General features: G+C 44.4%; 1 protein-coding gene across 2 annotated transcripts; it reads left to right on the top strand.

The window, feature by feature from the left end:
* The first annotated feature begins 924 nt into the window (after window positions 1-924).
* CENPS (centromere protein S) lies at window positions 925-11,066 on the top strand. 2 transcript variants are annotated; one of them, XM_011000817.3, is made up of 5 exons: window positions 925-1,066; window positions 4,360-4,483; window positions 5,021-5,054; window positions 8,894-8,960; window positions 10,635-11,066. In XM_011000817.3, the coding sequence occupies exons 1-5, from the start codon at window positions 1,013-1,015 to the stop codon at window positions 10,773-10,775; spliced, it is 420 nt and encodes a 139-aa protein (XP_010999119.1). In that variant the 5' UTR covers window positions 925-1,012; the 3' UTR covers window positions 10,776-11,066. The 2 variants fall into 2 exon arrangements, with proteins under 2 accessions (XP_010999119.1, XP_031319898.1); XM_031464038.2 differs by lacking the exon at window positions 10,635-11,066 and adding an exon at window positions 9,233-10,613.
* The last annotated feature ends 663 nt before the right edge of the window (window positions 11,067-11,729 follow it).

Genomic DNA, 11,729 nt, shown 5'->3' with positions numbered 1-11,729 from the left:
CCTAGCCTCTTGCCTTCCCCAAAGTGGATCTGAGATTTGTTCTCCTGTCTCCTTATGTGGCTGAACAAAACCTTTCTCTGCTGTGAACTTCAGCGTGATAGTGTTGGCCTGCTGCTGGTGGGGCAAACAAACCTGGTTTGGTAGCAAATGCTGAGTTCAGCTTCCCCATATTTGGTGGCTTGAAATCAGCAATGGCGTAAATATTTACACCGAGGAAATCTACAAATCGGGGTTTGATTTGTTGTCGATTGTTCCCTTAAGGAAATGAGGGGGAAAATGTTAATAATGCAGATGAAACCTGAATGTGTATCGTGTCTGCAGCGTTTTAAGTTGTGAACAGCACAAGGTGAGGAGATACCCCTCCAGCACTTGAACACTGTTATTTGACTTCAGTAGAGAAGTTCCTCATTTATGTCACTGAGGTGTGAGTGAAACTCCAAAAAGAGTGAAGTTGGGAAGGAGGGAAATAACTGAAGAAAGTTTGGAAGCAGTGAAGATCCGACGTTGAGTTTCACTGTTTCATTTTACTTAATTTTTGACATAAAGGAAAATCAGCCAACATTAGGGTCAGAACTATACTCCTTGGTCAGTGTTAATGGGGTGTGCAATTTGTTCGCTGCATGGGTCAGAAATCAAGCACTTATCCGTGGTCTGGCTTTGTGACACTATGGTGACAGAACTAGAAAAACCCACATTGGATTTTGCAAGGCCTACCTAGGCCGCATAGAATTTACAATAAAGAGTTGCGTGCCGCTGTCCACACACAGTTTCCGAGAACTGATGTTAACCACTGTGCGGGGAGCTGAGCTGGGTCTGGGTCTGGGGCGGGACGGGAGCAGACGGGAGAGACAACCTTCCCGGCGCCGCCGCCAGGGGGCACGCACGAGGCAGCTTCGCGCTTTGGCCCCATGCGCGGCCCGTCGCCCGGCGCCGCGGCGGGAAAATCCGACTGGACCTTTCCGGCCGCCGCCTCTTTCCGTCCTTGCGCGCCTCCCAGGACCCGCCTGCTGTGATGATGGAGGAGAAGGAGGGGGCTGAGGAGCAACAGCGATTCTCTTACCGACAGGTACAGGCGAACGCGGTCCTGGCTGGGCTGGGGGAGGACGGCGTAGAGATTCTGGGGAGAAAAGCGCCCCGCGTCAGCCCGGCCTCGCCTTGGTGCGACCGTCCCGGAGGCGTAGGGCGCACTCGGGCCGCTTTCGGCCGCCCGCGCATGCGTCGACTCTGCTGCCGCGGAGGGTGCTGGGAGGCGGTTTCCATGGTATCGCCAGTCTGAGCGCAGGGGTCGGGGCGAGCGGGAAGGAGGGTTCCCAGGAGGTGGCTGCTGCGCGCCTGGGAGTCCCGCGGCGGGGCTCTTCTTGCTTTGTGACAGCTTCAGGCTCCCTTTTCGGCCAGGGTTGTGGTGAGGCGCCCGGCACGAGCTTTAAAATGTAGGCTCCTGTAACCGGTGCGCTCTCCCTTCTGCGGTTGATGAGACGGCCTCGGAGCCTGGTGCAAACCTAGGCCGTCCCGCTCCAGATGCCAGCGGATGTGGGTTCAAATCTCGGCTCCGCAGCCGGAGGGTTGTGTTGACACTGCCCAGACTCAGTTCTCCTAGATGGAAAATCGAAGTACTAATAACCACCTCCCAGGATAGTTGCCGGTATTCAGTTCTTTAATCAGCACCGGGAATAAATACCGTGTAGCAGAGTCGTGAAAACAGCGCTGTGAAGGGGTGAGAACCGAGAACCAGGCCGACAGCCTCGAGGAGGATTAACCGAAGAGGCACGGGAATGAGCTCAGTCCATGGGACCTTCCTTTCTAGTTCAGAAAGGACATTTCAGAAGCTATTTACCCACCCCCTCCCCTTATTTTGAAGTTCAAGCCTCCAGAAAAAGTTGCAGGAGTAATGCACTCAACACCCATATGCCCCTCACCTCGATTCACCAACTGTTAACATTTTGCTGTATTTGCTCTCTTGCTTCCTTTTTATTGGAATTATTTGAGAATTAAATACACTTGACACTTCACCTTTAAATTTTAATAGTTTAGTATGCATCTCCCAAGAACAAGGGCATTCTCCAACATAATCGCTGATGACACTCAAGAAGTTTGATCTTAATAAAGTCCTATTATGTAATGCCAGTCCCTATTCAGATTTCCCCATTTGTCCCAGAGATGTTTCGTTAGTGGTCGTTTTTCCTTCATCCAGGATCCAGTCAAGGATCAGGCATTGCATCTGGCAGTCCTGTCTCTTTGGTCTTCTCGGGAGCTGTTCTCCACCCTCTTGGTGTTCCCTGACATTGGTGGTTGGGAAGAGTCCATTCATGGCAGAAGTGTGGTGGGAGATAAACTCTTTGAGAGCAAGGGCTGTCCTTTCAGTTTTGTATTCTCAGCCCCTAGGATGGAGCCTGGCTCTCAGAAGGCAATAAATGCTTACAGAATGAATGACTAAGGCTGCAAAGATAGACTGAGAAATTTGGACCTCATTCTCTATGCAGTGGGATGGAGGATCTCTCCATTCATTCAGCCAGCTGTTCTTGGTACTAGATGGACAACAGTGAACAACTGAAGGGTCCTGCCCTTGAGGAGTTTAGAGTCTAGTAATTTAGCCTCTAAATGTCTGCAGCACTGAAGAAGGCACTTGGCCCATTCCAGGAGGTGGAGAAGCGGGAGAGACAGAGAAAACTTCTGGACCAGTCAGAAGGATCCCTGTCGTGTCCCTCCACCCCTGACCTCACCTCCACATATACCTAAAAAAGATGGAGGGTCTTTATCCCTCCCAGGGTGGTGGTCTCTTTGTCTCCTCCTGCCAAAGCCCTCCACTTACCTACTCTTGTGACATCTGAAACTAAGGAAGGTAGTTGCTTCTCTGCCTGGCCTCTACTCTGGGGTCCTGGATTTGAATTTTTGCAGCTCCTCCTCATGTTGCCTCTACTGTGAACACTTACTGGGTTCAGCTACCACTGTATTCAGTTCAGCTCTGTCTCCAGTGCAGAGGTGGAGCACACACGGGGCTCAGCAAGTTTGTTGATACGAGACTAAGACCTTGGCTTAGCTTATTCTGCTGCTTTACTCCTCTGCATGGGGAAGAGAGATGTTTTCCAGTACCCGAAAGGGTTGCTGGGAGCAGAGAGAGTCCTTTAGAGGTGGCCTAGGAAACCAGCAAATCAAAAGAGGGTTAGGGTCCAGACTTTCAGTTATGAAATAAATGAGTCTTGGGAGGTGGTTCAAGATGGCGATGTAGGAAGAGCCTGAACTCTCCTCCTCCCAGGGGTGCACCAAGGCTACGGCTACTTTTAGACAATTTACTCTGAAAAAAACCTGAAAACTAGCAGAGCAACTTCTTTACATCGGCAAAGGAAGCACGTCAAGGCAGGTGTATCTTCATACCATTGAAGGGTCAGATGGTTGGAGGACTATGTCAGCCCAATGACAGAAATATTTCTAATTCAGGCTTACTGTGAGGTTTAAGGGCAATGACATCTGGAGAGGACCAAGTATAGTACCTGGCCTGTGATGGACACACAATAAACGGAACAATTAGGATTATAATTATGATGGCTGTTAATCTGCTTTCATAACAAAGCCCTTTTGTGAGGGATGGTGTACAAGTGGAATCATGCAGAATATAACTTTCTGGAATTTGCTTTCTCTCTCAGCATAATTATTCAGAGATACATCAGGGGTTTGTGTGTATCAATCGTTTGTTCCTTTTTATTGCTGAGTAGTAGTCTGGTGTGTTAGCCATGTAGTTAAACCATTTACTTGAAGAACATTGAGGTTGTTTCCACTTTTTTTGCTATTACAAATAAAGCTGTTACAAAATTTGGGGGAAAAAAAAGAGGGTTAGGTGTGCCCTCCAGAGCCTTTCCCTGTGTTGCTGTCACCATTGTCTTTGTCACGTGCAGGACTGGGGCTGGCAAGGACTTGAAGCACAGGGACGGGATCCTTTTGTATTTGGTTGATTGACCCCCATCTGGGGGCAGAATCCCTGTCTGCTTTTTCATTGCCTTCCCCAGACCCCTAGCACACGCCTTTACCCAGTAGACACTTGGCACGTACATGTGGAATAACTGAGCAAAGTCACACAGATGCTTCCCACGTTCCAGTCTGCCTTCTCTCCCTGCTGACCTGCCATCGTAATTCCTTATCTTTACTTGACCTAAATCATAGCCATTAACTAGGAAGTAATGTTTCTACAAGTCACACTCCAGAGGGCCCCATTAATTTATTAGTACACTTGAAAAGTCACTCAGCCATTGTGGAGAGTGCTGAAGGAATTAGGCTGAGCAGACCCCCTCCTTGGTCTTAATTTTTTAAGATATGAATAGCTCTTATTTGCAGTCTTACCCATGAAGTGTTTTGATTTTGCTTCAGAGGCTAAAGGCAGCAGTTCACTACACCGTTGGCTGTCTTTGCGAGGAAGTTGCATCGGACAAAGAAGTGCAGTTCAGCAAACAAACCATTGCGGCGATTTCGGAGGTGACCTTCCGACAGTGCGGTATGCAGCCGTGGTCTTCCTGTATACATATGGAAAGCCCAGAGGTTGATTTTGCACTAACGCGGGGGCTTCAGTACCTTTTTGTTTTGTTGTGTTTTTAAACTGCCTGGAACATTAGACATTCCATTTTTAAATTCATTGCTTTATAACTTTTTAATGTCACCTACCGTTTATTTGACAGCTGAACTTACAGCATTGATATTTGCTTGACTTCAGAAGAGATTAATGTCCTCACAAACCCAAACCTGTAGCAAAATTTTAAGTTAAGGGATAGTTTCTAGGAAGGAAGGGTGTAGCCACAATTACCAGAAGCTTATAATGAAGGGTGGTGGGTGCCACGGAGGACCAGGAGGTCATAATGAATACAATGGCTAACAGCTCCTGTCCAGCGATAGAGCTGCTGAAGGGCCTCCTCTTACGTTTAAAAGAATTTGTTGTATTAGTCACTGGACTTACTGTAGACCTTGCGATTTCACTTTTCTCCTTCTGCAGTAAGATTGAGATATGGTAGCTAAAGCACATCTCTTTCTCTTTCAGAAAATTTTGCCAGAGACCTTGAAATGTTTGCAAGGTGGGTAGAGAGCTTGATTGTCGGATGCTGTGTTTGTTTACAGGCTATTGATAACTCTCCATCTGGTGGTGAATTTCAGGAGAGCGGTTTGCTTCCCCCCCCTGTATTTTGTGGAGGCTCAGTCTCTAATCATGATCTTGCAAGAATGTAACATCTGCTTTAATCATGTCCATTCAGACTTGATTTGGCATTTTTTGAAGTTTCCCAAGTATTTTTTTTGTTAACCAAACCGACATCATTCAGTTCCGGGTCAGAAAGGTATGAATAAGTTCCCAGGACACTGGATGAGCCCGGTGTTCGTGCTTTTAAGACCATTTCTGCGGGTGGTGCGATGCTGGGGCGTGAGGATGGGCGTCTGGGCCGGGTGCCCAGGCTGGGCTGGGCTGTGTCATGTTCTGAGGTGACGCTCGCTGGGGTAGAGGTAATACAGCCCGTGTCCCCATCGGGCCTGCATTCGCCGCGCTTGTTACCAGGGAGACGCACGCTCCTTGAAAAGTGGGTGACTTGCTTTCAGCTGGTAAAGCCTTAGCTTTTATAGGTGATTTATGCTCATCTCTTCAATTAGTACCTCAGGTAATTGAAAACAATTGCAACAAATTGCTTTTACGAAGCAATTTGAATGACGAAGGCCTGAAAGGGCTAAAGCTTTCCAGTTTGCCCCCACTTCTGATTTGGTGCCAGCCTCTCCCACACCCATACTTTTCATCTTGCTCCTATTAGCTCTTTGTTTCTCCAGTGAATATTCTGAATGAATTAAAGCCGTAGGTTCTCAGAGGGCAGGCTCTAAATCTTTCCCATTTCTGTGTGTGTGAGTCCCTAAAAACTGCTTAGCATCTTCAACTTGGCCAAAAGGATAAGGATAATATATGGGATGCTGATAGCTCAGACGGCTTATCAGTGTTAATTCAGGGGGTTGCCCCTTACCTGGGCCCCATTATCCCTCCACCGCCACCCCGAGTCTCATGTGAAATACATTTATTACCTTTACTTGCCATTTCGTTTCTTTCTTTCTTTAAAATATGAGTCCTTTATATAACAAAAGAAGACCAAAAAATGTAAATAAGTAGACAAATGTTACTTGATTTGAACATAGAGATTATCAGTATAGATCAGGGTTTTTCCACCTCAGCACTATTGACATTTTTGACTGGATAATTCCTTGTTGTGGTGGGGACTGCCCTGCACATTGTAGGGTATTTAGTGGCACCCCCGGGTTCTACCCACTAGCTGCCAGTTGCAAGCCCCCATTTGTGACTTTTCTTGCCATTTCTATATTAGCTGTGGGAAAAGAGAATGACAAATTTTAAATATGTCTGTAAAAACACTAGAAATAAAAATGAAATTAGAACTATTTAGCATTGTAACACATTAAGCTTTCAGGTACTCTTTTTTAATAATTACATTGAGAAATCGATTTCCTTTTGCTGGGTACCTGGTGGAAGTGGTGTGTGGGTATCACTTGGTCTGTAAGCTCCACAAGGAAGGACATCATCTTTAAGTAAAGGAGTCTGTGTAAGGGCTGATAGCTGATGTTCCCTAAGCGAGACCGTCAGAGGCTTTACTGAGAGATGCTTCGTCTTCCGTGTTCAAGTGTGTACACACTGTGCTCCTCAGACTTCCTCCTAAGAACCCTGGGTGAGCACAGACGCGGACTTTCTTTGAAGACTTGTCCTTTGTCTTAATTTTACGTTCATTTTCAAAATATTACAGTTTCTTCTCCTATAAAAAAAATCCTGTTTTAGGAGAAGAGGGTATAGCTCAAGTAGTAGAGTGCATGCTTAGCATGCACGAGGTCCTGGGTTCAGTCCTCAGTACCTCCTCTAAATAAATAAATAAATAAATAAATAAATAACCTACCCTCCCCAATCCTATTTTAAAGTTTTATCATGAGTAAAATTGACATTCCCAGAAGATCAACTTTAACTTATGGCTTTGAGTTTTCCCTATGACACAGTCCTTGCTCCTAAAACTATGATTACCCCAGTTTTAGAAGTCTGAAATATGTACTGTTTCAGGTCAGCTACGTATTAAATAGTCTTTGGAGGCTGGGAACCTAGCCAGTATTTGTAACATTGTTTCTCTGAGAAAATGTATTTAAATTGTAAATACTGAATTCACCTATAAACTTTGGAAAATCATCTCCCAATTTGAGTTGTGAATTTCCTTTACTTGGCTTTGAAATCTCTAGTCACCTAATATTGTTCATATGGTAAAGATGAAACATTTTGAAGAAGAGAGCTATTCAATAGTAAATAAATTCTAGACACATTTTGGGAATAGTCTTTAAAATCTTCTAAAAGTGCTATATGAAAAATTGCTTTGTTACTTTCCCTGGAGTGATTTTCTGGAGCCAGAGGTTTGATTTAGGAGAGTCTGTGAAGTGCAGAGGCCGGCATAGGATATACCTGCCCCTCCATCTAGGGAAGTGGTACCATCAAAACATGGTATAGAGAAACCCGATGACAAGCCCCGTGGTGGAGAGGACTGACTCTGTTGTTTCTAAATGCTTCCTTGTGAGCAGACAAGCTAACATTACTCTGTAAGCTCTGTGAGTTCAGTGTGCTGCTTCCTTTTACTTACCCCTCTTCCAGCACTTTGCAGGCAGAGAATACGGACAGAGCAACCTGAGGTTGTGACTGAGATGAGGGCCACTGGGTGTCCGTGGCAGTTACTGTCCTCCACACAGGGCATCTGCGGAGGGCTTTGTGCTTTGTGGCTGCTGGTACATTCCCTGTCTGACATTTTTTCCCTCTCCTCTCTGCTGGTCCTGGCAGGTGGCTAATTAGAAGTTATCTTCTGACACGGATATTATCTCAGGACAGGCAGATACTGTCAATCATGATGAGATGACACCTGATAGTCTCACATTTAGCAGGATGTGAAGGACTAATTTGGCCAAATTATAGAGTCTAATTTCTGTGATTTTATCTTTAGCTCAACAGATATTCCATGAGGACTTACCACGTGCTGGCCACTTTGATAGTTATTAAGGATACCAAGATTTCTACTTACTCCTAATTACAAAGTTCTTATTTTTGGAGGAAGTTAGAAATGGCAAGAAAGGGTGTAATTAGAGTAATAAATTATTGAATAGCACTTATTACCTCAAGTTACCTTTTAAAGCAAAGATAAGAGGACTGGAACAAGAATTTAAGTCGATATTTAAAGGATGTTCTTTGTTCTCACTGGGCTGTTGTCGAGGAGAAGAGCATTATGTTCTTGGTATAAATGAAGCCATGCTTCATGGAAATTCTCTTTATTCTTCTATTTAATGTCTCTTTAAGCGAAGATGCTCTTTGTATTGTGAGCTTTGGGCCATTTTCTCTTTTTTAGGGAATCAGGTGGGGAGGAGGTAATTAGGTTATTAATTATTTTTACAGGAGGTACTGGGGATTGAACCCAGGACCTGGTGCATGCCAAGCATGCACTCTGCCACTTGAGCCCTATCCTCCCCATTTGGGCTGTATTCTCTCTTCACTGAAGGTGCTTCACTGACCTGCTCCTTGCTTTTTCTATGGCACTTGCTGTGACCGTTTGGTCAAGCAGGTCATTTGGGAAGGTTTAGTGCCTCATACTCCTTTCATACTCTTCAGGCACCCTTGGCCCTTAGTTGGAGGTGGACAGATGGGCTTCTGCTTTCTCTGTCTTTTTATTTAATTGGTATCTTGGCTCATCACTTAAGTCATTTTTGTGTCAGTGTTGCTCAATGACCTGAATCTGAAAAGATGAGCTACTTAGAGATCCTTGCTAGTGTGAAGTCTGGCCATGAACTTCTGTGTTGCATCAAAACTTTAAATAATACCAAACATTTTGGTGAATTGTTTCTGCCCTTTCTACAGACATGCGAAAAGAAGCACAATTAACACTGAAGATGTGAAGCTCTTAGCCAGGAGGAGTAATTCACTGGTGAGAGATGAGTTTCTCCCCTCACTCCCCTTTCCCATCAGAATACATTATTCCCAATTAATCACTTGCAGCCATGAAGTGATTCCCTAGGGCACCTTGCATTAAAAACTAGAGATGCTCTAACCATTCAGACCTGCCTGTAATTTATGGTCTTGCTTTTCATTATGATGGATCTTGCTAAGCCAATTTGAAATTTTCTAATCAGCACTCCCTGAATTTCACAGTTTGCCTTTTCTGTAATATCTCAAAACTTGGTCCCATGTTTCATCTAGAACACGATGTCAGAGACAGGTCACAGGCTACAGTGTGTGAGGATGGCTTCATTATGGCACCCACAGTTCTGACGGGCCAGGTGTGGAAGGAGTATCTGTACAGCTGAGATGTGCAGGAAGCTGAGCATGTTTTCTATCTTCTAGAAGTCATCTCGACCAAGTCCTCGCTTCACAGGTGATGCTGTGGTCATCTTGGCTAGTGGCTGTGGCCGATGGCAAGTCTAGGGCCCCTGTGAGGTTCTCGACTTAGTCTAATCCTCGCAGTTAAGATACCCTGCGTTCCTCCCCGGAACGTGGTCTCCACAAGGGCAGGGGTTTGTGTCTCTTTCTTCTCTGCTCCGTGTGCCGTGCCTAGAACAAGGCCTGGCCCATAGTGGGTGCGAAGTCGTTGTTGAATGGATCAGTTTGTATAGCACTTGAGAGTTTACAGGGGACTTCTACAGGTAGGTAATATTTTACATGTATTATTTAAAGCTCACAACCACCTTATGAGGGTTTTTATATAACACGACTAATTAGCCCCATTTTGCAGGCTAGGCCACTGGAGTTAAGTAGCTTCCCAAAGTTAGATGTGGAGTTTTCTGGCTGACAGCTGAACCTCAGCCTTCTAACCCTGAATCTAGTGCTGTTTGCTCTGGGCTCTTTTCTGTCTCTGTTCTTCAAGTAGCCTTCCTCCAGAGTTTAAGTCAAGGATAAACATGATACAATCCCTAAGTAAAATCGCTCAGGTGCCTGGTGGTGCTGGGTGTCAGTGGAAAAGACATTTCTCTCTCCACATAAATTGTCGTAACTGTTACTTGGTCAGTTTCAGTGAGCAGTTTCTGTCTTTTGCCAAGAAATCGTCAATACAGTTTCATCTTGGAATATTAATTAGGAAGCTGTCTGCTTATTGCATATTTGTCTACCTCAGAATATTGTTTTTATTTTGGACTTTTAATTTTTCTTTTCATCCGACAGAAGCATATTACTGAAGGATCGTAGCTACTCTTGTGTGTTTGACCAAATCTTCTCTGAGGGCAGGGACCTTGTCTTATTTCCCTTGTATCCCTGGTATCTGGTACATAGTAGTTGCTCAGTAATTTTAGCTGGATAAATTTAGGGGGATGTTGACTGTATTTGTGCTTTGTAGAATATACTTGTGATTGACGTGCCTTCAGTAAGCTCCAAGTTTTAACTCTTTTGATTACTCGAGGAACTCCTGCTTGTTTGGTAGGATATGTGAGTTGCAGTGAATTGACTTTTGTAGTTGATTCTTCCAGAAAAAATTTGGAGCTCTATTTATCTCTAAGGAATGTAACCCAGGGTGGGAGTGCTTGAGAAAGGGTGTATATTTTTTTTCCTTAGGTTTGTAAATGACTTTACAACTAGAGAAAAATGTAATTAAGAAAAATTTTTTTTGTAGCTAAAATACATCACAGAGAGAAATGAAGACATTGCTCAGTTTAACCTGGAACGAAAAGCAAAGAAGAAAAAGAAGCTAGAGGATGAAAACAAAAATTCAGTGGAGCCAGCAGAGGCTGGTGCAGTGGAAAGTGAGGATTAAACTCTGTCACCATTTGGAAAAAGCAGCCTTCAGCAGGTAGAGCCACCAAAAACACTTACTGCCAAAAAAGGGAATTTTGAAAGTGGAGATTTAAAAAAAAAAGGCTAGGAGGCTTTTTGTATTGTATTCTCCAAGTCATTGACTGCAAAATCTATTTTTAAAAGAGAACTGGAAACTCTTAAGCAAAATACTCCCCCGTCTTACTGAAGCACATGAAAAAGGCGAGCGTTTGAATGGTATATATTAGAAATTGTATCTATTGCAATTAATAAAATTGTGTTAGCAATTAAATATGGTCAACTTTTTCTGACAAAAATCATAGTTATTTTTTCATTCTTTTGCATAATTTTGCAGGCTGACAATCCCTGAAAGATGACTAAAGCTATATTTATTTAGTTCTTTTGATTACGAATATTGTTTTTTAAACCCATGTCACTTGTGATCAGAAGGTAAAAGGGTGAATGTTTGGAAGTGGTCCTTTTTACTTTTTAAAAGGTGATTTTCTCCAGGAACAGAGTTTATGTGACTTTTCTCTGGCTATTTTGTAATTAAACTATGGGCAGAAGTTTTGCTTGAGAGGAAAATCTAGACTCCTCCTCCAAAACACCTCAGTGTGTGTCCTCTGTTGTAGTTTGTGAGAGATGATGCTTCCGGGGGTCCCAGTACTGCTGTCTTCTCACTGGGGTTTCTTAGAGGTCCATGGTGTGCCTTTTCCCCACTGAGCAACAGAGGTAAAGAAAAGGGACTGGCATTTACAGAGTCCTCTGCCTGCTGCTCTGAGGGCTCCAATGGTAGCTCCCTGGATCTTCACGATTTTTTTCAGGGTTTATCTGATTATCCCCGTTTTACTGTTAAGCAAGCTGAAGCTTGAAGAGGTTAACCAGCCACCCAGGATCTACTGACCAGTAGAGATGGTATTCACATCCAGAGTGCTGACTCTTGGCGGGGCAAGAG

The sequence above is a fragment of the Camelus dromedarius genome, chromosome 14 (assembly GCF_036321535.1).
Source record: "Camelus dromedarius isolate mCamDro1 chromosome 14, mCamDro1.pat, whole genome shotgun sequence".
Lineage (NCBI taxonomy): Eukaryota > Metazoa > Chordata > Mammalia > Artiodactyla > Camelidae > Camelus > Camelus dromedarius.
This window is presented reverse-complemented; position numbering and strand designations above follow the sequence as displayed.

Excerpts from the sequence above, each read along its gene's own strand:
- CENPS (XM_011000817.3), top strand. The coding sequence starts at position 1,013 with ATGATGGAGGAGAAGGAGGGGGCTGAGGAGCAACAGCGATTCTCTTAC. Across the intron at positions 4,484-5,020 it reads GGTGACCTTCCGACAGTGCG|AAAATTTTGCCAGAGACCTT; the intron begins GTATGCAGCCGT and ends TTTCTCTTTCAG. Across the intron at positions 8,961-10,634 it reads CCAGGAGGAGTAATTCACTG|CTAAAATACATCACAGAGAG; the intron begins GTGAGAGATGAG and ends TTTTTTTTGTAG.